Source organism: Pituophis catenifer, unplaced genomic scaffold (genome assembly GCF_029215685.1).
Source record: "Pituophis catenifer annectens isolate HBS135680 unplaced genomic scaffold, rPitCat1.0.hap2 SCAF_3, whole genome shotgun sequence".
Classification (NCBI taxonomy): Eukaryota; Metazoa; Chordata; class Lepidosauria; order Squamata; family Colubridae; genus Pituophis; species Pituophis catenifer.
This window is the reverse complement of record NW_027256883.1, coordinates 146403678-146429500: the sequence shown is the minus strand read 5'-3', so window position 1 is coordinate 146429500 and position 25823 is coordinate 146403678. Positions and strand designations below refer to the sequence as shown.

General features: G+C 38.2%; 1 protein-coding gene across 1 annotated transcript in view; it reads left to right on the top strand.

Annotated features, from left to right (window-relative positions):
• The window catches only part of SGIP1 (SH3GL interacting endocytic adaptor 1), a 125002-nt gene that overhangs the window by 22096 nt on the left and 77083 nt on the right, over positions 1 to 25823 (top strand). The window contains exon 2 of the mRNA XM_070939480.1: positions 20405 to 20468. Coding sequence (XP_070795581.1) covers positions 20405 to 20468 — 64 coding nt within the window. The remainder of the gene's footprint in view (positions 1 to 20404; positions 20469 to 25823) is intronic.

Sequence of the window (25823 nt, the reverse complement as noted above, 5' to 3'; positions counted from 1 at the left end):
GTTTTTTAAAACCTTTTTGCTGAGTCCAAGGAGGTTGGAAGGATTTTCTCGGGGAAGATTTGGATGTGGCCCAAAATACCTGAAACTAAATCTAGTATTTAGTGAAAGTGTCAAGAAATCCAGAAGGAGACATTCCACCTTCCAGATTGGTTGATTTAGGAACTGTCTTTTAATGCAGCTTGCTTCCGGTTTTTATTAAAAACACTTTTTATAGGTGTTGGAAGAAATATCCATCTGGGTTCAGTTCCAAGTGGGGAGAAAGACACTGGAAACATGGAGGCTGATTGGAAAGATGGTTTTATTGATGGAGAGGGCCACATGGATTTTAAGTCCTGGGCAGCTGAACACACGGAGTGGAGAGTGAGAGATATTTATGCCTTCTCTTGGGCCTTGCTTTGAGCTTCCTGTTTCTGTGGCATGGGCAGGTATTCTATTGGTTGCAGACTCCAATGTGGAGTCATGTTTGTCTGAATCAATTGGTTGAAGACTCCCATTTGGAGCAGGGGTGGGTTCTACTTACCTGTACTATCGGTTCGCAATGCGCCTACGCGCTCTTCTGTGCATGCACTGAAGCTTCTGCGCATGCGCAGATCACCTATGAGGACATCTGAATCAGTGGGCGGAGCCTCCTGCCGGTTTTACTACCCGTTCTTGCGAACCGGTCCGAACCAGGGGCAACCCACCACTGATGTGGAGTCATGTTTGTCTGAATCAAGTTTGGTTGAACCTTGCTGGGTGATGCAATGAAGGGCAATTCCTACTGTGGCTGAATGGCTTTGCCCTGAAGAATAATCCCATCATCCTGGAGCCAAAGGTCTTTTGTTTTATAGATAAACTGGCACCAAAATATCTGCTGGTGGCAGGGAGCTGGGGCTGAGTTTCTGTCTCCAAGAACATGTTTCTCAATTTCTCATCCAGGGAAATATAATATTCTGCCTTTTTAATATTTCCTAAAATATTTCATTCTTCTAAGAGGGGTGGTGCTAACTTTCTTCATAGGCTTTAATCTAGTGAGTAAATCATAACTTGACAAAAAGCTGCTTTTGTCCCATAATCCCATAATAATGTATTGAAATATAATGGTTATAATATACTGTATCAGGGCATCCTTGAAAAATATTATTTATCAGAGCTACTTATTCCTTTTAAAATGTCTTAATTATTGGAGATCTGAATATGGCTTAGAGCCCAGGTACTTTTAAGACTGTATTTTCCTATATGAACATTCTTTTGGTCATGCCTATTTTCATGAAATAAAAAGAACAGAAACTGGAAGATATTGCTGTTCTAGACTCATAGGAAACTCCCTTCTTAGTAGGAAGACGTTCTGCATCTTTTCTAACAGTCTGCAAAATTACTGAAGACAGAACTTTCCTTAATAGCATTTGAATAGATTATTGTTCCTGTCTTTAATTTGTTTCATTTTGAATTAGTACTTAAAATAGATTTATTCCCTGAAATGTTATTTGGTTCTGTTTATTTTTCATTACTGCTAATATCCTTGTATTTTGTAACTTTGATTTGTTGTTGGTTGTTTATATTTATTTCTATTTAGTGCGGATTTTTTTAACCTTTAGGGATGTTTCTGTTGATCGTTTCATAAACCACTGTAACTCTATGTCGATGCAGCAGTATTTATTTATTTATTTAGAAAATTTATATAGCCACCTACTCTCTCATTCAATACAAATAAACGAATCAACGAATGCATGAATATTTCAGGGCATGCTTCTATTTCCATGAGCCTGCCTGCAAACATAAGTAACTGAGGGGAAACCTTTTTCCGAATGCCATTATTTGTCCCAAAGTAGAATACAGTGGCTTATTATGGGACAGTCTCTAAACTGTTGGTTGTTTTCATTATGAGAAAGGCAACTAACTTCTATAAATAATACCACAATTTATATTTAATTTAAATATACCTATTTAAATATAAATATTTAAATCTGATTTTGGCAGCTATTTCTGTTTTGCGGCAGTGATTTTTATAGTTCTTTGCTGACAATAACCATTCTTCAGTCTGAGGGCTCTTTAGAATGGAATGAAGTATAGAACATAATGTAAGAATATATTATGTAAGGTGCCAAGGGCCTAAACCCTAACTGAAAGTAAAGCATTTTACATTTACATCTGACTCTGGCCTGAAGCTTCATTTGCTGTCTGTTGGATATATAAAGGTGTAACCAAAATAATTGGTGTCAGACCAGGAACGCACAGAAGTTGCCTAAAACTGATGTGACCAATCTTTAGGCAGTAATAGTATGTAACTTCACTATATAGGTTCTTTTTTGTTCCACATCAGAGGAAAGAGACCAAGCTAATAAACCCTGTCAGATCACCACTTCTGGCATTGCAAAAGACAAAACATTCTTAGCCAATTTGTCCCCTTGACTGCTAGAGAATGCACCCAATAATTTAACTTAAAAGAAAACATTTCACTGGATGTTGTAGTGTTTTCTTTATTAGCTATTATTTAAATCTGAAATTTTCAGGAACAATTCAGTTATGTTTTTCCTAGTTATTATCTTGGCCTGTTTGAATCATTGGGTATTTAATTACCTGTGATATGTACTGTAATATCTTACGTCTTTATTAATTTACAGCCCATTGCCCATACTGAGAGCTTAAATAGATCTTAAAATAATAGCAAGGTTATTATTTTCATATAAACTGCAGGGTGAATGGAGAGGGTAAAGTGTCTAGGTAGATTGTTTAAGGAATATACCCAGAGAGCTGTGACATGTTTTTGTCAACTGATAATTATGCCCAGTTTTGTGAAGATATAATTAGATATTTGTAGACTACCTCATCCAGCAATAACTAGCTATTTGTAAACTATCCAAATACTAAAATTAGAGGCCAAATGTCAGAACTGAAAAGGAGAGACTAATGTTATGTTTCTCATATTTTCCCATGAATCCATTTCCCTTGCTTTATAGTGGGACATTCCAGCTTTATTTGCTATAACAGGGTCTAAAAGAGTTTTACAGAATTATATTTGTACATTTAGTTTGGTCAATGCCATCATATGTGAAGTGTTGAATCTTGTCAATTTGCTGCTGCTAGCCTGTTTCTAGCTTTAGAAACTTTAAAGCTTGGGACTTTTAAAGTCTAAAAGTTTTGGAACCTAGAGTTGTCTTCACCAAGATCCCTTCCTACAATACTTCAGATCCTAGGGGAGCTTGTGCACTCCTTTTATTCCACAAATCTCCACAAACCAAATTATTGACCACGGTGTATTCTTCACTGCTGTATTGATTGAACTATCAGATGTATGGATGAGCCAGTCCATGCTTCTGATGGCCAATAGGGAAACACACATCAAGATGCCTTCTCCCTTCCTTAAAACCTGCATTCAAAAAGGATGAATGGTCACTACCTCTCCCAAGCACAGCTACAAATCTCAGTTCTCCAAACACTAATCCTGAATTTTAGAACAGGTTACTTGGCAAACATAAGATGCCTTGATTGATTTCTTTATTGCATGAAGCCATAGACAGATATGTCTATGCAATAACATAACAGTAGGTTGGTAGGTAGTAGGTCAATATGGGTATGGGTATGGGTATGGGTATGGGTATGGGTGTGTCTTAGGGATGCGGTGGCTAAGATGCTGAGCTTGTCGATCGAAAGGTTGGCAGTTCAGCGGTTCGAATCCCTAGTGCCACGTAACAGGGTGAGCTCCCGTTACTTGTCCCAGCTTCTGCCAACCTAGCAGTTCGAAAGCACGTAAAAAATGCAAGTAGAAAAATAGGGAACACCTTTGGTGGGAAGGTAACAGCATTCTGTGCACTTTGGCATTGAGTCATGCCGGCCACATGATCACAGAGATGTCTTTGGACAGTGTTCTTCCAGCAATTCCTCTTGGGCTGCAGCTGACTTGGAAGTTATCAGCTCAGTTCTACACTGACAGCATGGAAACCCTGGCATACATCACCAAATAGGGTATGACACCTCCTGCTTATATGAGAATACCTTCAGAAAGAATTGCCCTATTCTTCTAAATTTCTGATGTCATTCTATGGCATTGAGTCTTCCTGACATTGAAAAAATTAGAGCATCAAATAATATTTTTCTTGTTATTGTAAGCAAGAGTTTATCATTGCTGTATTTATTTTTTTCTTTAAATAAATTCAGACATAAAACTAGTAAATAAATAAGATTTTTTTTTTACATTGGTGAAAATTTTATAGAAAACTTCTGAATATAAAGACAGATTAAGGAACCAAAGCCACTGTGTAAAACGAAGAGGTATTTAAAGAAATACAGTAATATAAAAGAAGCACAAGTTAATTTTTCTGATTCATTTTCAAACTGACAAGGTTTAATTTAAATTAGGGGTCTCCAACCTTGGCAACTTTAAGCCTGGCGGACTTCAACTCCCAGAATTCCTCAGCCAGCAAAGCAAAGCTGGCTGAGGAATTCTGGGAGTTGAAATCCGCCAGGCTTAAAGTTGCCAAGGTTGGAGACCCCTGATTTAAAGGATATTACAGTCCCTACAGAAATGTGTTCACATATAAGTACTGGTTTATTTCACAATTATGTTTACTTTTTTTTGGTTTCCATTTGCCGTTTGACATGTATATTTGATACACTTCCCGCAAAATCTTATCTATATACAGTACTACTAAAATTATCATTCCTATGTAACCTATAACTGGGCAAAGCCATAGGGCAAAACTTTTTGAACCCAGTTACTCAAATGGGCTAACCTACAGAATGTGTCCAAAATCTAGGGACCATGATTCCCGTGGAATTGAAATTTGTTAAATTTTATAAAACATTTTATGATATAAACATTATCATAAAACAGTTTTATGACATAAGACAAAATGTCATAAAACACTTCTTGTGCTGATGTTTGACTGTGCTACCCAGTTCAGCATGGGCTAAACAGTTTATGGCATAATAGAAAATGTCATAAATGTTTCCTGTGTTGATGTTTGTGCTACACAGTTCAACATGGACTATTTTCACCCCAGCTTTTCCAGTGAAGGTAGTATATTGGATGCTCTGTCATTGTTGAAGACCTTGAGGAATCTGGTAAGAAATATCTCTGAAATGATGATCAGTGGGGCACAGATTGTCTAGCGAATATTAACAGTAAATCTCACTAAGTTCAATAAAACCTGGTAGAGACCATATCTGTATTTTATACCTTCAGTTATTTACACAAAATATTGTAATGGTGCCTGCAAAGAAAAAGGATTTGGATGCTAACTTAAAGGGGATGATAAACATTTTTAAAATGCTAAAATGGCAGTGTGTTCAAAGTTTTACACAGATGTTAAGGTTGGTACTGAAGTGAATTTTCCTACAGAAGTTAACTTAGCACTATACAAAAATTCTTAGAACTTCTCTATAAACTGGATGGGGTTAGCACCAAATATGGGTTTTTGCCCTTGGGTGGTCCAACTATATTACCGCAAATATGATTTTCTCTCATTAGTTTAAAATGGATCATAGCATCATTAATTAACTGCCCAAATGGTCAGATCCTGTGTGTACTCAACTCATCAATGTCTTCTATGGGTTGCTACTCGAAGACAAAATATTCTTAGAATTCAGAGATTTGAAAAATCTATGTTCTTAATCGTTTCTAGCATTCTTTCTCACAGCTGTCAGGCAGATGGCTAGAATACTCCATAACAAGAAATAAATGGGTTATTCACTCAACAACATCTACCATTCAAAAGTATCATGCTTCCCCTGACGCTTCATATATGTGTATTAAGAAATAGTTTGGTGTAGTGGTTCAAAAACCTAGGACCATTAGATCTAGTTCTGCCTTAGTTACAAAGCCAGGGCTGAGTGACTGTGGGCAAATCACTTCCAAAAAAATGCAAGGATTTGTCTTCTCATTTAGTGTTTGGAGAGGAGGGCCATATTATCCATACTCTAAATCAGTGATGGCTAACCTTTTTGGTCGCGCAACCCCTCCTATGTGTCTCGCCCCCCATGCATGCGTGTGTACCCCCCACGCATGTGCCCTGCCCCCACGCATTTGTGCATGACCCCCCCAGGTGTGTCCCGCCCCCATGAATGCGTGTGCAACCCCCACATGCACCCCCGCATGCTCTGACCTGACCCCTGTGCATGCGCATGCATCCCCCGCATGCATGGCAGAGACCTGAAAACCAGCTGGCCAGCAGGAGACACATGCACAGGCACGGTGGAGGGGAGCTGGGGCAATAGCTCGCTTACCCACAGAGACAGCTCTGTTTTTGTTGTTGTTGTTGTTGTTGTTGTTGTTGTTGTTGTTGTTGTTGTTTTAATTTGATTTATATGCCGCCCTTCTCCGGAGACTCAGGGTGGTTTACAATGTGCTCAGCAATAGCCTTCATCCTTTTGTATATTTATACAAAGTCAGCTTATTGCCCCCACAACTGGGTCCTCAATTTACCTACCTTAGAAAGTCAACCTTGAGCCTTGGCGAGATTCGAACCTTCAGTAATTGCAGGCAGCTGGTCTTAATAACCAGCTTAATAACAGGTGCCTTAGACCACTGTACTACCAAGGCTCTTTGTGTACCACCTGTGGCATGCGTGCCATAGGTTTGCCATCACGGCTCTAAATCATTTTATATACTTCTATATTACAGTTTTCCCCACTTTATTCACCATATTTCTAGGCAAAAAAAAACAGAGTTGTAATCCTCCTACATATGGGGATAGTTCCAATCCTTGGATCACGGAGGAAAAGTCTGCTCTTTGATTTTCCAGGGTCAGCAGTGACACGTTGGCTGTTTGTGTTGTTTTTACAACATTAGAGTTCGTTAGAGGGAATTGCTGGCCCTTTTGGTGCATTTCTTTTTTTTAACTGTGTGAAATTGACAAGAGTTCTGCTTTGTTGCTGTTAATTTTGTTTATTCCTAATCTTAAAGTAGCCACCAAAATTCTGTTAGAATTAATAGGGCTTGTTTGTTGCAAATAGCCTGACCTATTGATGAGCTGATACAATTAATTTCCTTATTATTAAGGCTTCTTTTGTTTTAATCTACCTAAATTGATGAATTGGTTGTCTAATTTTCCAGCTGACTAAATTTGGCTAGATCTTACCCATTGTTCTGAATGGCTGTGTCTTTCTGAAAATCCCCTTGGAGTTCAGCTCAATGCACGATGACTACATAGTCATGTATATATTGTTTTCTCAAGGGTAGCTTCTGCTGAGATGCCTTTTTTAAAATCTAATCCGCAGCTTTGTGATTTCCTGGTGATTTTCCATCCAATCAGGTCTGAGCCTGCTTAGCATTTTTCAAGATCAGCCAAAGTCAGCTAGTTGCTGACCATTAACCATTTGGCCCAATAGGCCATATAGAAATAAGCAACAGCATAAACTGAAAAAGAACCACAGGCCAGTCTGGAAACCTTTAACTATATTTTAGATGACATCATCATTATTATCGATAAGTACTGTAGACTTTTGTTTATTGTTGGTGATTTATTCGTGCTTCCGATCCTACCTTCCCTAGGTTTATTTGTGATGAACTAGCACCATTTCAAACTCTACCTCCAAATTGTAAAGCTGTGACTTTTCAAACTATATAAAGACTGGAGCTTTGCAACGTGTACTTTAAAAATACCTAGTGTGTATGATATTTTCTGGAGGCTAAATAGCAGCTGGATTGCAATGTTCTCTGTTCGGTATTTATACTTCATAAATGAGTAAGAGGCTTAAGCCAGCAAAATGAATATTTTCAAATATTTAGAAAGTGGTTTTAAAGATGGATGTCCTTTCAGCAGCAATCTGTCTAACATTTAAAAGATGACATTCTTTGATTTGATTAAGTAATTTGGATGTCCATATACCGTAGGGACATACATGGTCTCTGTGCAAATGTATAGTATTACTTGTGTTTCAAATGAATAATCCTCAATCTGTAAGAAACATTATTATTAATCCAATGGACACAGTGGTCACTAAAAATTAATCCAGTGGACACTAAAAATCTAAATATCAACATACATATTATAACTTATTTTTTGTTTGGTTCTTGGCTGGCCTTAATTTAAAATGTTGTTTGATTTTATAAGGCACATCAGAGTAAATTAAAAAACAATTTTTCTGTGTGTTTAAACTGCTGCAGATGTAATATTTGATACTTACTTTGAGACAATTCTGAAAACTACAGACATTTCTCCAGCCAGTCTCCAGGAGTCCATGCTGACTCAAAAGAGAGAGGGAGGGAGGGGGGGGAGAATGAATATCTTACATCAGCAATTACATTTCAAAGTGATCCAGTCCTAGCCCCCCCTGCAATGTGGGGTACCCCAGGTTGTGGACCTTCCTCCTTTTTACACCACTCCCCTTTTGCTAGGGGAAGTTATCCTTCAGTATGCCTTTGCACAGATTTGTTAATGCACCAATTGCACCCTTTCCTGGACTGCTCACAATCCCTCATGTTGATGGAAGAGAATATTTGTGGCTCAGCGTTGAAATGAAGGGTCTTTGGTGCTCTCTGAGCTTGGTTTTTTTCTTGCAATTATAATTTTACCCAAGTTACATACCTTTATAAGTGTTAGTAGAGAGTGGGGTGTTTTTTGGGGGGGGGGGGTCATTTTATGTTCTAATGGCTTGCCCTGCCAGTGTTCATGGGAATGGTCTTTGGTTAGGCTGTTTACTGTTAGCTTCTTTGGCAATTCCTTGATTGGGATATTATTCTTTATCGTTAATCTAACAGTAGTCTTTGTGTTAACATCTGCTTATCTGGGTATTAATTGCTGCTAAGGAGGTGTTCTGGTCTTTTTGTTCCCTTTTGGGTTTAGTGATTCTCTTTTGAATGGTATATAGATATTGTATATCTCTATGTGCCTATTGATAGACAATTTGTCAGAGGGCCAGGCTTCCAGGAATTCTCTAGCATTTTTGGACTTGCCTTGGTCTAGGATGGTCACAGTTTCCCATTAGTACTAATGTTCGGTTCTTCAGTTTATGAGTTAATAGGTTCAGCCGCATGTTCATCTTGGGAGAAAGATGTCATGTTCAGCTATGCTCTTTCAAGGCAGATTCAATGACCTAAAGAATATTTATATAATAATATAATATAATATTTTCCAACTCTGTGGTTCAATGATTCAATAGCCAGTTCACTTTAAGCACAGTGCATATTAGCAGTGCAATGTGCAAAATAGTCCCATTATAATACTGAGTAATTGAGCATATACACATGTTCTATATCTGGGGAAAAGAAAATGTGAGACTTTCCTTGCTCATTTACCAATAGACTGGCTTTGGGACTGAATCTTTCACAGCAAAACTGAGAAACTTCACAATAAATGATCAAGATATTTCAGCTATTAAAGAAAAAGAAAAGCTGGAACAAAATGGCCCTTCCCAATATCTATCTAACAGCAATAGCAATAGCTATAGCACTTAGACTTATATACTGCTTCTCAGTGCTTTACAGCCCTCTCTAAGCGGTTTACAGAGTTAGCATATTGCCCCCAACAATCTGGGTCCTCATTTTACCAACCTTGGAAGGATGGAAGGCTGAGTCAACCTTGAGCCTGGTGAGATTCGGTCTGCCAAACTGCTGGCAGCTGGTGATAATCTGACAAAACTAATATTTCACACAGTTGTGCTTTTTCTCTTCTTTAGGAATTCCTAACATGCATATATTGGATCCAAGACATTTTAAGTATTTGATATGTCCTGAAAGCTATTATTAGACTTCATTAAATCACTTATAGCTGTGTTAACACGTTTCTTGTGATCTTGCAGCTGAGATAGTCTGTTCTCAGCCACCTCCAGTTTGGTAGTTAACAAAATTAATGATAATTTTAATTTGTTGTTTATCCTTCTCTTCTCTATATGGACAGATTTTATAACTCTCTCATGGTTTGTGGCTGTCACCTTTGTGCCAGAGCTTTATTGGGAGTTATTTAAGGACTCAAAAATATATTCCATCCAATAAAATTTAGTACACTATTATTAATACATCTCCTGAAGTACAAGCCATTGCCTATCTGAGTAGACAACCATCTTGAATGAAAGTCAGGCTTTCATCTTTGTTGACTTTTTTATTTGTCAAATTTATATAACTGCCCATCTCACAAACAAGTGACTGGATAGCCTACAACGAGGCTAAAAAAACAAGTTAGCTAATAAATACCAAAGTTGTTACCATTATTTTAAAAAAACATTACAAGTGATAAAAAACAAAGCTAGAAGAGAAGAAATATTGGACGAAGGTATATTTATCCTACAGATAGTCCTTGACATGCAACTATTTGTTTAGTAACCATTTGAAATTACGATGGTACTGAACAAAGGCACTTACAATCTGTACCCAAAGTTCTGCCACTGCAGTGCCCCATGATCACAAGATCACAATTTGGGTGCTTGGCCTGCCCTTACACTACCTGTATAGGGGTACTGTGACTTGCCCCCACTCACTTAACTTTCCCCCATCCTTCCCCTTGAGCCTATTTTCTGCTTGGCTGGGTTCCCACAGGGTTTACATCTGCTTCCTGTCCCACTGGTCCCACACCTTGAATCTCCTCACACCTTGCACCATCTACTTCTTCTGGAAATTGCTTTTCTGAAAAAGCGCCAAGTCCATCCACCAGGCAGCCTTCCTTTTACAGAAACTGTCTCATACCATCACAGATGTCGGTGTCATTTTGGAAGGATTTTTGAATTTTTTGGATTTTGAATTCTCAGATTGCAAGAATTGTGGCCACTTCCAAAATGGTGTCCGCTTCCGGGATGCCACAAGTGTAGGAAGTCTGTACAGTGCATCGGCTGATTCTGTTTCATAATATGTGCCAGGTCATCCCTCTAATCAACAATTAAATCACAGATGAGGGAGGCTTTATTATAGACTAAGCTGACCTTGAGAAGCAGCATCTGAAACTCTCTGGAGTCTCTGAAAGTCTGATGACTGGGTACAGGGATTGAGATCAATGAGTTGGGACATGAAACTGATAGGAGACCTCAATCCTACATTCCCCCAAATGGCTCACCCCTTGCCTCCTGCCATATTTCCCCATGCCCATTGCCATTGTAATATCTTTGCCTATATCAGCCAAAGGCTACATTATCCTCCAATCCATGCCCCTCAATTTCTAAGGCGGGGGGTCCTCTTATAGTGCTCAGTGCCATCCATCTATCCCAGGAAAGGGAAGCTAAGCACCCTGAGACCAGTAGTGGGATTCAAATCCCGGTGCTACCAGTTCACTATTGGTAGCTCACGAACACACAATGCTTCTGCACATGCACAGAGCACATGATTTCTAGGGGGGGCGGAGCCTCCCACCACCCCCACTACCAGTTCTCCTGAACCGGAGCGAACCAGGAGCAACCCACCACTGCCTGACACATTTCAGCTGCCTTGGCTCCCACTGCCATCAGGGTGCCCAGTGTCCATCTCCCCCACAGTACCTACACATACTCACGCATAGACATATACAAATACATCACAGGAATACCCTTCCTATTACACTCACTAAGAGTTTCCTTCAGTCATGAAATGTAAAATTTGTTACTACCGGTTCTGTGGGCGTGGCTTGGTCGGGGGGGGGTAACATGACTGAGTGGGCATGGCCAACTTTTTTTTTTTAACTTTTAAAACCATTTTTTCTACAAACTCTTCGGCTGAAGAGGTTGTAAAAAAATGCTTTTAAAAGCCTCTGTCAATCCCAGCTGACTTGCCCGATCGGCAGAGGCTTTCTTTTTTTTTTTAAAGCCTCTGACAATCCCAGCTGACTTGCCTGATCGGCAGAGGCTTTTTTTCTGTTTAAAAACATTTTTTCTACAATCTCTTCGGCTGAAGAGGTTGTAGAAAAAATGCTTTTTAAAAGCCTGTGACGATCCCAGCTGAGCCGCATGAACATCAGAGGCTTTTTTTTTTAACTTTTAAAAGCATTTTTTCAGCCAAAGAGGTTGTAGAAAAAATGCTTTTAAAAGTAAAAAAAAAACAGCCTCTGATGATCGCGCGGCTCAGCTTGGCATGGGGGTGGGGCAGGGATTTTTGCTACCGGTTCTCCGACCCACCCGCCTCCATCGCTACTGGATAGGGTGATCCAGTCCGAACCGGGAACATTTCACCCCTGATTTCCTTCCAATTTACCTCCACCCAACCAATTTTCTCCTCTGGTCTCACCCAAAGGAGGGGGGGGGGTCACACAATTAAAGGCACCTACCTAACAGATGGAGTCACACCATATGTTCATCTCTTCTCTAGAGCTAATAGAGACAAAGGCAAGATGGACTCTGCAGGAGGAAAGATCTAACCACCTCATCTCTGCCTAGTCACCAATTTCCATAAACTCTAGCGTTCTGGTCAGTCTCTTCAGATGAAGGGTCACACAAAGTCATATAGTCCATGTGAGTTGAGGCACTGACAGCAAAAAGGACACAAACCCAGAAAACATGACCCCAAACAGCCAGCACTGCAAATGAAGCCCATCTTCCAAGCCATTCCTTCAACCAGCACCAAGCCCACAATCACAATTTCATCCTCAGTGTCCCTAATCTATAGGCATGATAATGCAGCAAATGTGGCAGCACATCTCAGTAGCAAACATAGCCCCATTTACCAGCTTCTCCAGCTGAGGAAATCCAAATGCACATCCAATCAACCAATCCATAGCAGTCCACAGAGGTGCCAATGAAATCACTAAGGGGACCATCATTATGTCTATTGTGTTTCTCAGTTATCTATGTCATGGTTGTCCCAAAGATGTTTTTTTTTAAAGGGAACTTTTGAAGTGATCTCCAGTCAGAATTGAAGAAACTTAATTTAATTTAATTTAATTTAATTAATTCAATTTATATGCCGCCCCTCTCCGAAAACTCAGGGCGGCTCACAATACATTTTTAAAAATCATTACCAAAAAAAAAAATTAAAAATTAAAAACATTAAAAACTCATTCACGCCATTCATGGCTGGATCTCGCCAGATCACAAGAGTGAGATCAACGGCCCCAGGCTGGCTGGAAAAGCCAGGTCTTCACCACTTTTCGGAAGGCCAATATGGTGGGGATGGTCCAGACCTCAGGAGGTAACTGGTTCCAGAGAGCCGGGGCAGCCACAGAGAAGGCCCTCCCCCGCGGGCCCGCCAGCCAGCATTGTTTAGCTGACAGGACCCAGAAGAGACCAACTCTGTGGGATCTTACCGGTTGCTGGGAGCTATGCGGCAGAAGGCGGTCTCGAAGATAACCTGGCCCTGAGCCATGTGGGGTTTTAAAGGTAATAACCAACACCTTGAATTGTGAATAACCAACACTTCTTGAATGAGAAACAACATTTCTTCAAGGAAAAACAAAATCCAGTTGCCTTTTGCAAAAGCACTTTTAAGACTTGTCTTGGCTTCTGTTCTCCACCACCATGTTGCAATGTCCTGTGGTGCCACTGCTCTTATAAGAACAATTGTAAATGTGAACTAATTTAACATTGGGACGTTTATACTTATTTGAATTGTGTTGTACAGTATCTTCTTCTTAAATCAGATGGATGAAATTTGATTGAAATGATATGCCCTATGGTGTATAATATCTTCACCAGTCTGAGCTGAGCTAAGGTTTGAATTGGAGACTTTGCAGCTCATAGTATATTCTACTCATCTGATAGAGAGCTATGAGTGCAAGCAACCTGTCAGCTTCCCAATCTAAGCCAGAGCAGGAAATCAATTCCACAGGAAGACTAAAACTACTCTTATTGAGATTGACTATACTAAAATAATCTTGCAAGTCTGATTGTGCTGCACCTCTTCCTCCTTTCATTGTTCAGTAAATCAGTAAATTAGGGAGATGTCTGCCTGAAATGTCATTTCGAAATGAATGAAATGTACCCTGGACTTAAAAATGATTTGGCCACTTCTGCCTTGGCAACAAACCCTGCATATCTGTATCAAAGTCACCTTCTCTACTGTCTACAATACCAGTATCTGAGGATACCAGACTGAGATCTAATACTGTGATATGCAACTATGAAGTCAGGTATTATTTTCCTTGGATAACTGTCTTTAAACAGCGATCATAAATACTCTGGTTTATTTGATCAGAAAAAGGCATAATTTCATATTCTGTAGTGAAAAATGTCTCAAGATGATTACTGGTGTATCCATCGTTGATCTTGCAAATATTTTACAAGATGAGTAGACTGTGTATACCTAGCGTAAGAAAATCTACAAAGCACTGCAGGAAAGATAAATTAATCCCGAAAAAGGCAATATATTTATTGATGGGGGAGGTAAGACAGTTATTTTATTTTAAAAATGAATGATTTGAACAGCATCTGCAGAGGGAAAGATAGAAAATTAAGAGATGCATCTTCTCCATCCCAAATTTCCCTGAACAGTTAGAGCTCTTCCAGAAAATTCAACTGCATGTCCAGACTTGAATCACAAGAGAGAAAGATAGTTTTCCGAGGGGAGAAAGAGTGTCCATATCTCATCTCTTACTCAGTAGTTGTGGAAACAATATAAGTATGCAAAAGGTGTGAAGAGATTTAATATATGTACTGTAAACAACTTTTATCGTTTCACTTCAATTTCATGAAATGTTTTCCTCTACCTCTAGCCTGAAATAATATGGAATAACTAATAAACTGATAATATAGTAAAAGAAAATAAACTGCCTATAAATTAGGATTTCTGTCCTAACCATTTCTGACTCTAAAGAAAAATATGGCAATATTGCTTCAATCCATCAAGAGTGGGTGGCAAATCCCTGTTTAAGGGAGTTTTTGATCATTTCTTCTTCTTCTTCTTCTTCTTCTTCTTCTTCTTCTTCTTCTTCTTCTTCTTCTTCTTCTTCTTCTTCTTCTTCTTCTTCTTCTTCTTCTTCTTCTTCTTCTTCTTCTTCTCCTTCTCCTTCTCCTTCTCCTTCTCCTTCTCCTTCTCCTTTTTCTTCTTCTTCCTCCTCCTCCTCTAAAATGTTGTAGTTAAGGGGTGGTTTTCTGATCACTTAAAAATAACAATTTATCACTTTTCTTTCAAATAATTCTCAGTCTAACAGTTTTCCTCTTATAAGTAAGTGAGAATCCATTGCAAACCGACCATCTGCCTTTATGGAAACATTTAGATGGTTATAATCAGTGGTGGGATTCAGCCAGTTCGCACCACTTCGGGAGAACCGGTTGTTAACTTTCTGAGCAGTTTGGCAAACTGGTTGTTGGAAGAAATCATTAGGACAGAGAACCGGTTGTTAAATTACTTGAATCCCACCACTGGTTATAATATCTCACTATTGATGGTGTCTTTGACAACTTGGTGATATCAAAGAAAATATCTGATTAATCTGGAGGGAGTGTGATATCTGTGCTTAATTTGAATGTTCTATTGCAAATATGTTGTGTCTTTATTGTTTTTAATACCTTCAAGTCAATATTGACTTCTGGCGACTGCCTGGATCCCTGCAGTTCTGGCAAGACCTTGGAAGTGTCTGCTCTCTAGGTCTGAGAGAGAGAGTGATTGGCCCAAGGTTAACCAAGTGGCTTTGTGCCTATGGCGCTGTCTCCAGGTTTCTAGTCTGGTACCTTAATTACACCAAATTGGTTTTCATTATGTTTACTTACAATTCTGTATGACTCCAGATCTTGGTATTTAAACTATTAGCCATCATCCATGGTTTCCAACATTCTAACTTAAATTTAGAGTTATGTATTTTCACTTTTAAGGCTACTGTCTCATGCCAGTATTTCTAAGCATTTTAGCATTAGTCCTCTCTATGTGACATCTGCAATTCTTTCTTGTAAATGAGTTCAGTAAAATATTAATGAGCATATCAAACTGCCATGCCAACCAATCAAATTGTTCTTCTGTCTCTGAAGATAATTGTCTCCTCTCCTTTTTTCCCCAACAACGAAATACATTGAAGAAGTCAGAAAAATACAAAGCATTGTTTGACTTCACACTAAATTTACACAAAATATTTTGTGTCATTCAAGTTCTGAAAATACTGGGAATGGTTTAAATACCTGGATTATATGCAATACCTGATGTAGTACCTTGTACCAAAAATAAAATATATTTAATTAATAGTAGTAAATGGGCCTATACATACCTACATTTTCCATCCTCTCCTTTCTAGTTTGCAGCAAAAGTTACTGTTATACCTGAACGAGGGAACAATGATAATAGTAACATGTTGCTTGTCACACAACCTAAGGAAGAATGAAATTGCACTGTAGATAAAAATGAAGGAGAAAAGAAAGAACACATGTGTTCAAAGCTCCAGAATTAATATAATTAATTTCTGTTTCCTGCTTATAGTTAACTGTGAATATTCAAAGATAATAACTATAATCAGTGTGCATTCAAGACCATAACACTTTCCGCTGGGGTTACAATATTTTTTCCATTATTATTTTGATAGACAGAATGGCATGGCACATAACCTTAGACTGCCATTTGGAATCAGAAATGATTGCACTAAAAAATTTTTTTTTGATCTTTTTCAGACACCTAAGCTGAATGATCAGCATATACAGTAATATTTTCAAAGAGCAAAAAGCATCCAATATATGTTGTCATCTTGTACAGTGGAAACAAAGATTGAACGCAATGATTTTGATTCCTATGAAAGCTAATGAATCAACACAGAGCATAGTCTGCTCACTCCGATTTAATCTTTCAAAATGTACAGAACATGAAAATGTGTATAAATTCATATTATTAGTACTTTCTGTTAACATTATGTAACAAAGTGCAGCTCTTGATTATGTTAGATTCTTCTAAAATTCCACTTTGTACTATGAAGCAAATTCCCCCACCAGCAGAGCTGACTGGGAAGTTTATATTTATTATTTATTTATTTATTGGTTCGATTTATATGCCTCCCTTTTCCGGAGACTCAGGGCGGCTTACAATACGTTATATTACTTTGTTTAATTTTAACTGTGGATGCTAATGTACTGTGTAGAAAACATGCATTTCTACCTATTCACACATCAATACCTTCTGCATAAAACAGAGAAGTACAGGCACTTCAATATGCTTTTAGACAATCACGTTTTATTTTAGAATATTCTGATTTAGTCATATATTTTACTTTTGGCTTCTTATTTATTTTCTGCCTAAACTACTTGTCCTATTGCAAAATTAGAATTGTCACTTAAGTATCCTTAGTGAAAGGAAGTAAAAGAAAGAGACCATTATTATATATTGGGTTTCTAATAGGAATTTATCATGCAACTGCAGTTAAAGTATCTCATATGAACTATGAGGCTGCCTTATATTTTAGATGTAATTATTATTGTTAATGTTATTCCTTCTAAATATGCGTAGTGACAAGTATGTTTATAAATACCTTTATTATACAGATAGTCCTTGACTTACAACCGTTGGTTTAGTGATCGGAGTTACAACTCCACTGAAAAAAAGAACTTATGACCATTTTTCACACTAGGACCATTGCAGCACCCCCACAGTCACGTGATAAAAATTCAGATGCTTGGCAACTGACTCATATTTATGACGGTTGCAATGTCCCAGGGCCATGTGATCACCTTTTGTGACCTTCTGACAAGTAAAGTCAATGGGGAAGCCAGATTCACTTAACAACTATGTTACTCACTTAACAACTGTAGTGATTCACTTAACAACTGTGGCAAGAAAGGTGGTCAAATGGGGCAAAGCTCACTTAACAAATGTTTCATTTAGCAACAGAAATGTAGGGTTCTATTGTGGTTGTAAGTCGAGGTATTATCTACCCAATTTCCCCAAAAATAAGACCCAACCGGAAAATAAATCCTAGCATGATTTTTCAGGATGCTCATAAGCCTTACCCCCAAAATAAGTCCCAGTTAATATTGTCAGCCAGATGGATGCATTTAGTACCGTATTTCCCCCAAAATAAGACCTAACCAGAAAATAAGCCCTAATGCACCTTTTGGAGCAAAAATTAATATAAGACCTGATCTTCTTTTCGGGGAAACATGGTACATAAGGTATAAAGACTCAGAACTGCTGTTGTTGGCTGCAATGAATAGCAAATTCCATAGCAGATTTAGATTTGACTCCTTATAATCTCTGATGTAGCCTATAGTTGGATGGAAAGAGTGTTCAAAATGTGTGTTTTAGTTTTATCTTTGCAGTAGCCTGGTCTGGTTACACAATGCCTAGGATATCAGATTTTCATTGCTTCCACTCTCAGTCCTTATGTATCTGTCCTTCTGATGACCCTGTTGCCCCAGCAAACTAACACAGTTGTGCAGACTCTACTCTCTAAAGATACTTTCAGGAAATGAAGGTGTGTTTGTGTAGCAAGACAATCATTAGTTTGGCCTCTAGAGGTTAAATGGGTGGGTGTCACTGTAGCAACAAGTTGTGAGCTAGCTCTGCAAAGCTAAGAGAAGCTGTTTTGTTCTGGCTGATACAATGTTCATGTAAATGTGGGTAGGGAGGTTTCAATGGAGGTTTTTATTTTCATCCAAGGATTGAAAAAAGGAGATGGATTGTACCACAGGGAAAACTGTATAGAATTGCTTGCAACCCTAAGATAGGTGGAGACAGGTGCAATGCTTCTGTTCCCAGCATTGTATTGCAATGAAGGCAGTACTGATAGTAGCAATCAATAATATTTATTTGATCAGTGACCAGCAAAAATTTATAAGAAGGAAAACAGAGTGAAGCAAGTAAATAACAATAATAATCCAACAAGTACCAGAATAAATCATACAATATAACATTTACTCCTCCGTTATTATGTTAATACAATTGTTACCTGGGTGATAAATCTAAAACATTGATAAGTGCAAAACAAAAATAGCAGTTGTATAGCCCTACAGTTTATTAGTTAAAATACTAAATAGATTTATAAGAAAATAACAAAATAACAATCTGCTGCAGGTTGTTTAAAAAACAATAATCTACCAAATTACAGGTCCATGAAGCAGCTTTTTAGCTGCTTCAGGTTGTTGTGAGGTCAGTGTCTTCTGTATTTAGTTTTTTTTACTTATTCTCATCCAGTTTGATAAAAATAACTTTTTCATTTATCTTTTTTTTCCAAAGAGAGTAAACATAACTTATTTACTTAATAACTAAAAGTGGACAACATACCTAATATTCTTCCTCTTCTTCTTTTCCCAACAACAACAACAACAACAACAACAACAACAATCCTGTGAAGTGGGTTGGGCTGAGAGAAGTCACCTGGCTCAAAGTCACTTAGTTGACTTTCACACCTAAGGCAGGACTAGAACTCACAGCGTCCTAGTTTTGAGGCCAGCACCTTCACCATTAGACCATATTGGCTCTTCTCCTGTGAGGGGAAGTTTTGGATGTGGTTCTCTTAAGCATTTAACAAATATAAGTAATGTACTTGGTAATATAATGTAATTTAATAAATATAAGAAATGTCAATCAAAACTGTTTGCTTTTATAATATGTGTGTGTGTGTGTGTGTGCGCGTGTGAATTTATTAACGTAGAAAAGTATGACAGGAATACCAAAATAGCCTTGGTAGTACAATGGTCTAAAGCACCCTGTTATTAAGACCAGCTGCCTGCAATTACTGCAGGTTCATATCTCGCCAGGCTCAAGGTTGACTCAGCCTTCCATCCTTTCTAAGGTAGGTAAATTGAGGACCCAGTTGTGGGGGCAATAAGCTGACTTTGTATAAAATATACAAAAGGATGAAGGCTATTGCTTAGCTCATTGTAAGCCGCCCTGAGTCTCCGGAGAAGGGCGGCATATAAATCAAATTAAAAAAAAATAGCATTTTCTAAACAGCTTGTAAAAAAAACATCAAAAATATATCTATAGATACATTTTTGATGTTTTTTTTTATAAATGGCAAATTCCCTCAGCAGAGTAAATAAAACTAAAATAAAGTTTTTCGTTATAAAGCTTTTATAAAGTTATAAATTTTTATTTATAAAAATAAAACTAAAATATTTAGTTTTATTTACTCTGCTGAGGGAATTTGCCATTTATAATTTAGTCCTAGACAGAACCATCATTCACTTGTAATTGTCTATTAAGCCAGTAAAACTCAATAGTAAATCATATCAGAATTCCTTTTGTGTGAAAAAAGCCTTCTACATTCTATGCTTTAATTGAGCTATGTAATATAAAATCCTCTATAATTCTTTATTTATTATATGACAATACTGTTTATTTTTAAAACACAACTCTCTATATGCTTCAGTAAGATTTAACTTCTAAGTATGTTGAATCAGATTGCCCACTAAGCTATCTGCAAGGGTCTCCAACCCCCGACCTGTGGATTGGCACTGGGCAGTGGGATGCCAAAAATCGGGCCGCGCAAACAAGCGAAGCCCCATCCGCGGGATGCAGTCAGCATGTGAAATCACGCCTCCTCCAGTCCATGGAAAAACCTCTCTCCACAGAACAAGTGCCTGGTGCCCCAAAAGTTGGGGACCACTGATCTACTGCATTACTTAGCGCAATTTAAAGCTATCTGATGTAGTCCATTATTTTTTTCTCCTGTCTCCACAGGATTGAAAAAGCGTACAAGGAAAGCCTTTGGAATACGGAAGAAAGAAAAGGATACCGATTCCACGTAAGTATGTACTGTGAATTAACAGTCTGAAGAGTAAGATAGAGAGAGTTAGATTGAATCCAGTCCCACCCTTAAAACAGTGCCCTCTAATGAGATCTAAATGGTATGCCTTCCCTTTCATGGTTCCTGGCCTCTGGAACAGTATGTATATATGTACTTGTACCCTGCCTTTATCATTTTTACAAAGAACCCTTGAGGATACAAATAAATAAATATAAATAAATAAAACTCAAGGCAGTGAGCATATCTAACATACCTTCCTTCTCTTACAGTATTTTCCCCACAACAATCCTGTCAGGTGGGTTGGGCTGAGAGAGAGTGACTGGCCCAAAGAACTCCAGCTGGCTTTCATGCCTAAGGCAGGACTTGAAATTGTGGTCTCCTGCTTTCTAGCTTGGTGCCTTCAACACTGAGCCAAGGTCCTGAGTTGGGAGTATGTCCCTTGATGGCAATTTTATTATGCCATGGATTATTTTAGTTATTTTAGTTGGTGCTGTTCTCATCTGTTTATTTAATACACCACATTTCCCTTTTTGTGATTCTGAATTTATTTTTAATTGTCATTCAAAATAATTTTTTAGTTGGCTGGGTGGCCTATAAATATGAATTGTAGACAAATACACAAATACATACTGTAAGTAGAGCTGTTTCATGAATGAGGCTGTTTTACATAAACAATGAAAGCACAGTTGCTCATTTATCTGGTTCCCTGATAGGATGACTATATTTTATCTAAATTGCCAAAGAGATGAAGCTTGCAAGTTTGATTGAAGTCATTCAACACTGTGAATATAGAGACATACCGAAGATAGAGGCCAAATTCTCAAAAAAGAAAGCTTTTCTGATGTCCGTGAAGAATTGTCTAAAGAGCCTTGGTACTACAGTGGTTTAATGCACCCTGTTATTAACACAGCTGCCTGCAATTTCTGCAGGTTCGATTCTTACCAGGCTCAAGGTTGACTCAGCCTTCCATCCTTTCTAAGGTAGGTTAAATGAGGACCCAGTTTGTGGGGGCAATAAGCTGACTTTGTATAAAATATACAAAAGTATGAAGGCTATTGCTTAACGCACTGTAAGCCGCCCTGAGTCTCCGGAGAAGGGCGGCATATAAATCAAATTAAAAAAAAAAAAAAAATTGTCTTGGATTTTCAGTTATATCACAGAATTCTATTGTTAGTTTACAAGAGTTTTTAAAAATGAAACTGTTTTCATGGTGTGGTACTTAACAGTTCCTGGATGATGTGTAAGGGAAAAAATATTTTAAGTATGTTGCTGCTTTCTGTTTCTCGAAGACATTTTTCCACACCTACACCTTTTTTTCCCCCTGAGAAGGTTCATAGCAAATACCAGAAAAGCTAAAAAAAAAAAAAAAAGGAAAGTAGAGAGATCAAGGAAATCCACAAGATTTTTCCCATTTTTGACATATGTGAAAATGCTTTTGATCATCCTGCACCAATCTTTTGGAGTACTGTGATTACTGCTACTACCTCTCCTTTAATTATGTTTATTTGACATGTTTTAAATCATGTTTTTGAATAATGTGTAAAATAAAATAATTTCTGTAGATTAGATTTATGGAGTTGTTTATCAAATCTGTTGGATGCATCACCTCCACCCACTAAATTGTTTAAATGTGCAGAATAGAGGAAATACCACTCAATGTCCCACTTTCCATCTCTATTCTACTTTGTTAAGTATATGCAAAGGTTAATGCTGGAATAAACCAAAGGCGGAAATAACCCTTTTATTTATAACCCTTTTATTTGGGATTCTTCTTGCTTATTACCTACAGTATTGTTTTCAATGGTTCTGGAAAGTTCTGTTATGTCCTACCCAAAATGTGAAGCCAAGTTTCGCATAAGAGGTAAAACTCTACCACAGACTTGGTTTGACTAAATTCCTTAATAACATGCTAGAGGAAGATGCTTTCAGCTATTCATAAAATCCACTTAAAATGACTAGGGGGAGCCCCATTGAGTGCATTGAAACTCCTAGATTTTTTGCCTATTGAATATATGAGGCAGTAGATTAAAGATAGAAAACATGTATGTGTTTGTATGTGTATAAAAAAGGAGGCAAATCAGCTAAGAAATCAAATGTCCAGTTGGTGTTAGCACACAGGCTGTTTCTTACCATCAGATTAGGGAGACCCATAAAACAGTTGGGGTGGACTAGCTGCATCACTAAAACAGATTGTAACCTAGGGCTTTCAGTGGAAATTATCTAAATGAATGTTTGTAGTGAATTGCTGAGCACATTGTAAGCCGCCCTGAGTCTTCGGAGAAGGGCGGCATATAAATCAAATTAAAAAAAAAAAAATTGAGTGTGTGTGTGTGTCTTTTTTCCTTTTTCGTAGGCTTTTATGTGCATATTCTTTCTAGCCAGGTTTTACCTACGTAAACTAAGTTGTTCTACAGCCCTGGTTCTGTGAAATCTCATTCACAAGTTTCTGGGCCTTTTTTCTGCTGACAAACTGCAACTCTGTGTTGCTCTCTGCGAGACTCAGATAGCTATTTCTGCCTATTAAGGCGTCATCAGTGAGCCACACCCACTTCTCAGATATCTTTATATCAGATGTACCTTTACAGGGAGGATATCTGAGAAGTGGATGTGGCTCACTGATGACGCCTTAATAGGCAGAAATAGCTATCTGAGTCTCCCAGAGAGCAACACAGAGTTGCAGTTTGTCAGCAGAAAAAAGGCCCAGAAACTTGTGAATGAGATTTCACAGAACCAGGGCTGTAGAACAACTTAGTTTACGTAGGTAAAACCTGGCTAGAAAGAATATGCACATAAAAGCCTACGAAAAAGGAAAAAAGACACATTGTACCTTTACAGGGAGGATATCTGAGAAGTGGGTGTGGCTCACTGATGACGCCTTAATAGGCAGAAATAGCTATCTGAGTCTCCCAGAGAGCAACACAGAGTTGCAGTTTGTCAGCAGAAAAAAGGCCCAGAAACTTGTGAATGAGATTTCACAGAACCAGGGCTGTAGAACAACTCAGTTTACGTAGGTAAAACCTGGCTAGAAAGAATATGCATACATATATATATATATATATATATATATATATATATATATATATATAGTCAGAATATAAACTGTTCTCTGTCCCACCAACTTGTCAGACGCTGGACCATTTTTGGACATACAGTAGGTCAACCAGTTTTCCAGAAGATGATAGATCTATGTTCAGCAACAGCTCAAGTGTCTCTGCACCAATTATCTGTCATTGACACAATCTGAAAAATGGCCAAGGTTTCCATCCTGATAACTGCACATATTTGCTCATGCCTGCCTGTCACACTTAAAGGAGAGCATTAGTTAATGCTCTTTCCTGATGGCTGATAACACTAACTAGACTGAAAAACAACACCAATTGAATTGACCAATCATTGTCCTTCAGTGTCTTATAGTAAGCCTGTCAAGATATATCAATTTACAAGCTTTAATGAGACAGATTAGGGTTCAGATTTCAGGGCAGTGCAAATTATGCTGTGATATACTTTTTCAAGGACTGGAAGGATGTATATTGATATAGCCATGAAGAAAAGTCCTTTAGCTGATATATTCCCCAACAGTGGCCACGTTCACTGAGAATTGTTGAAATTGTAATCTAACATATCTCTGTCAGGCTCCCAAAATCAAGAAAGACACGTGGTAGATTTCCAGGAAGATTTCTTTATTTTTCCACACCTATAGACAGAATCTTGCCAAACTGAAGCACCCTACTATCTACATCAAGGATATAATCTGAGAACTATTAAGGAGCAACTGTCTTCACACTCTTTCTCTCACAGAAACCATCTGAACTGAGCTGGCTCTTATTCCTCTGGAATACACTCCATCCCTCCTGGGAATCCTGCTCACAACATAACATCACATCCTGCCAAGGAAACAAATTGGATTAGGTTGAATTATATTAAAAGGAAATATGGACTATACATGAAAGGAACACATCTGAATAGGAGATGTAAACATGAGTCAACTTGTGTTGTCAATTATCCAGATGTTTGTCTGACAATCACACTCATAACTTCATAACTGTGCTGAAATTCAGTCACAGCAATCCAATAACAGAAATGTTAAAAGGAAGAACTTATAATGAATGACATCTAGCCTTGTAGGTACATCAAGCTAAATGCTAGCATTATTCTGAATAATTTAAAAGGACCTTTTCTAAGCACTCTGGAATCACCAAATAAAGTGGAAATAGAAGTGTCTAATTTTTAATGAGCTAGCTTAGAAACAGATGAATTAACAAGACATCAACAAGCACCTTATATGATTCCATTGTTGATTATTTTATGTCTTTTCAGTGATGCTCCAGCATCAATTCTGAAATAATTATAGAGAGAGGTGGACAAAAATAATTATTTTTATTGAGAAAAACTTTTTCCAAGCATTCTAGGAAACAGAAATTTGTAGAAATTTTGCATTGGTAGCTCTATTTTATTGCTACAGCAATTAAGGTGGTTATTAATGTATGGGCCTTTTCACTTGAATGTTGTGTGAATGTTGCTGAGTCCTGTGAAACACCACATTTTGTATAAATAAGTAAACTACTTTCATGCTACCTCACCACTCATGAGTATCCATCTCTGGGGTCATGCAATTGCATAGTCCTCCATATATATGCAAATGTGTGCCAGTAGTGGGTTTCACTTACCTTCGCTACCGGTTCGGAACTGTGAGCTCGTGCATGGCACTGTTGTGACCCAGGCCCAAGTAGGCAATATTAGATGCAAGCAGTTCCAAAACAAACAGATTTGATTAGAACAGCTGAAAATTAACTCATTCTCAGTGTAGTCCAAACTAAATCAAAACAAATTCTTCATAACACAAATTCTTCAGTCTAATCACCAACCTTGGTATAATTAGGCAAACTGCCAAAGGCTTCTCTTGGCAAAAGTTCAGAAGCAGAAGATGCCGATAAGAGATAAGTGCAGCAAGACAAGAACAAGTCTATCAACATTGTTTTCCGACAAAGAGCCCAAGAACCATTGCTGGTCTTTTAAGCCTTATGGGAGGGGCCAATCATCTCTTGGCCCTACTCCTGAGTCATCCTCTTTGCTTTAGCTATTCTTGCCTTCTGGCAGCTCTTCTCATACGTGCACTAGGAACAGGCTCTCCTGTTGCTCTGCCTCTCTACTGTCAGCCTCTGGAGGCTCCGGAGTCCGCACATCACTCCCAGATGGCCCTGGCCCCCTCTCTGCCTCCAATGCAGAGGCCTCATCTGGGCCTTCCCCAGTCTCCAGAACTGGCCCATGTTCTTCCTCAGCCTCATCACTATCCGACTCCGCTGCCAGTTCCGCAGGCTGCTGGCGGACCACAACAGGTACTTCTGCGCATGC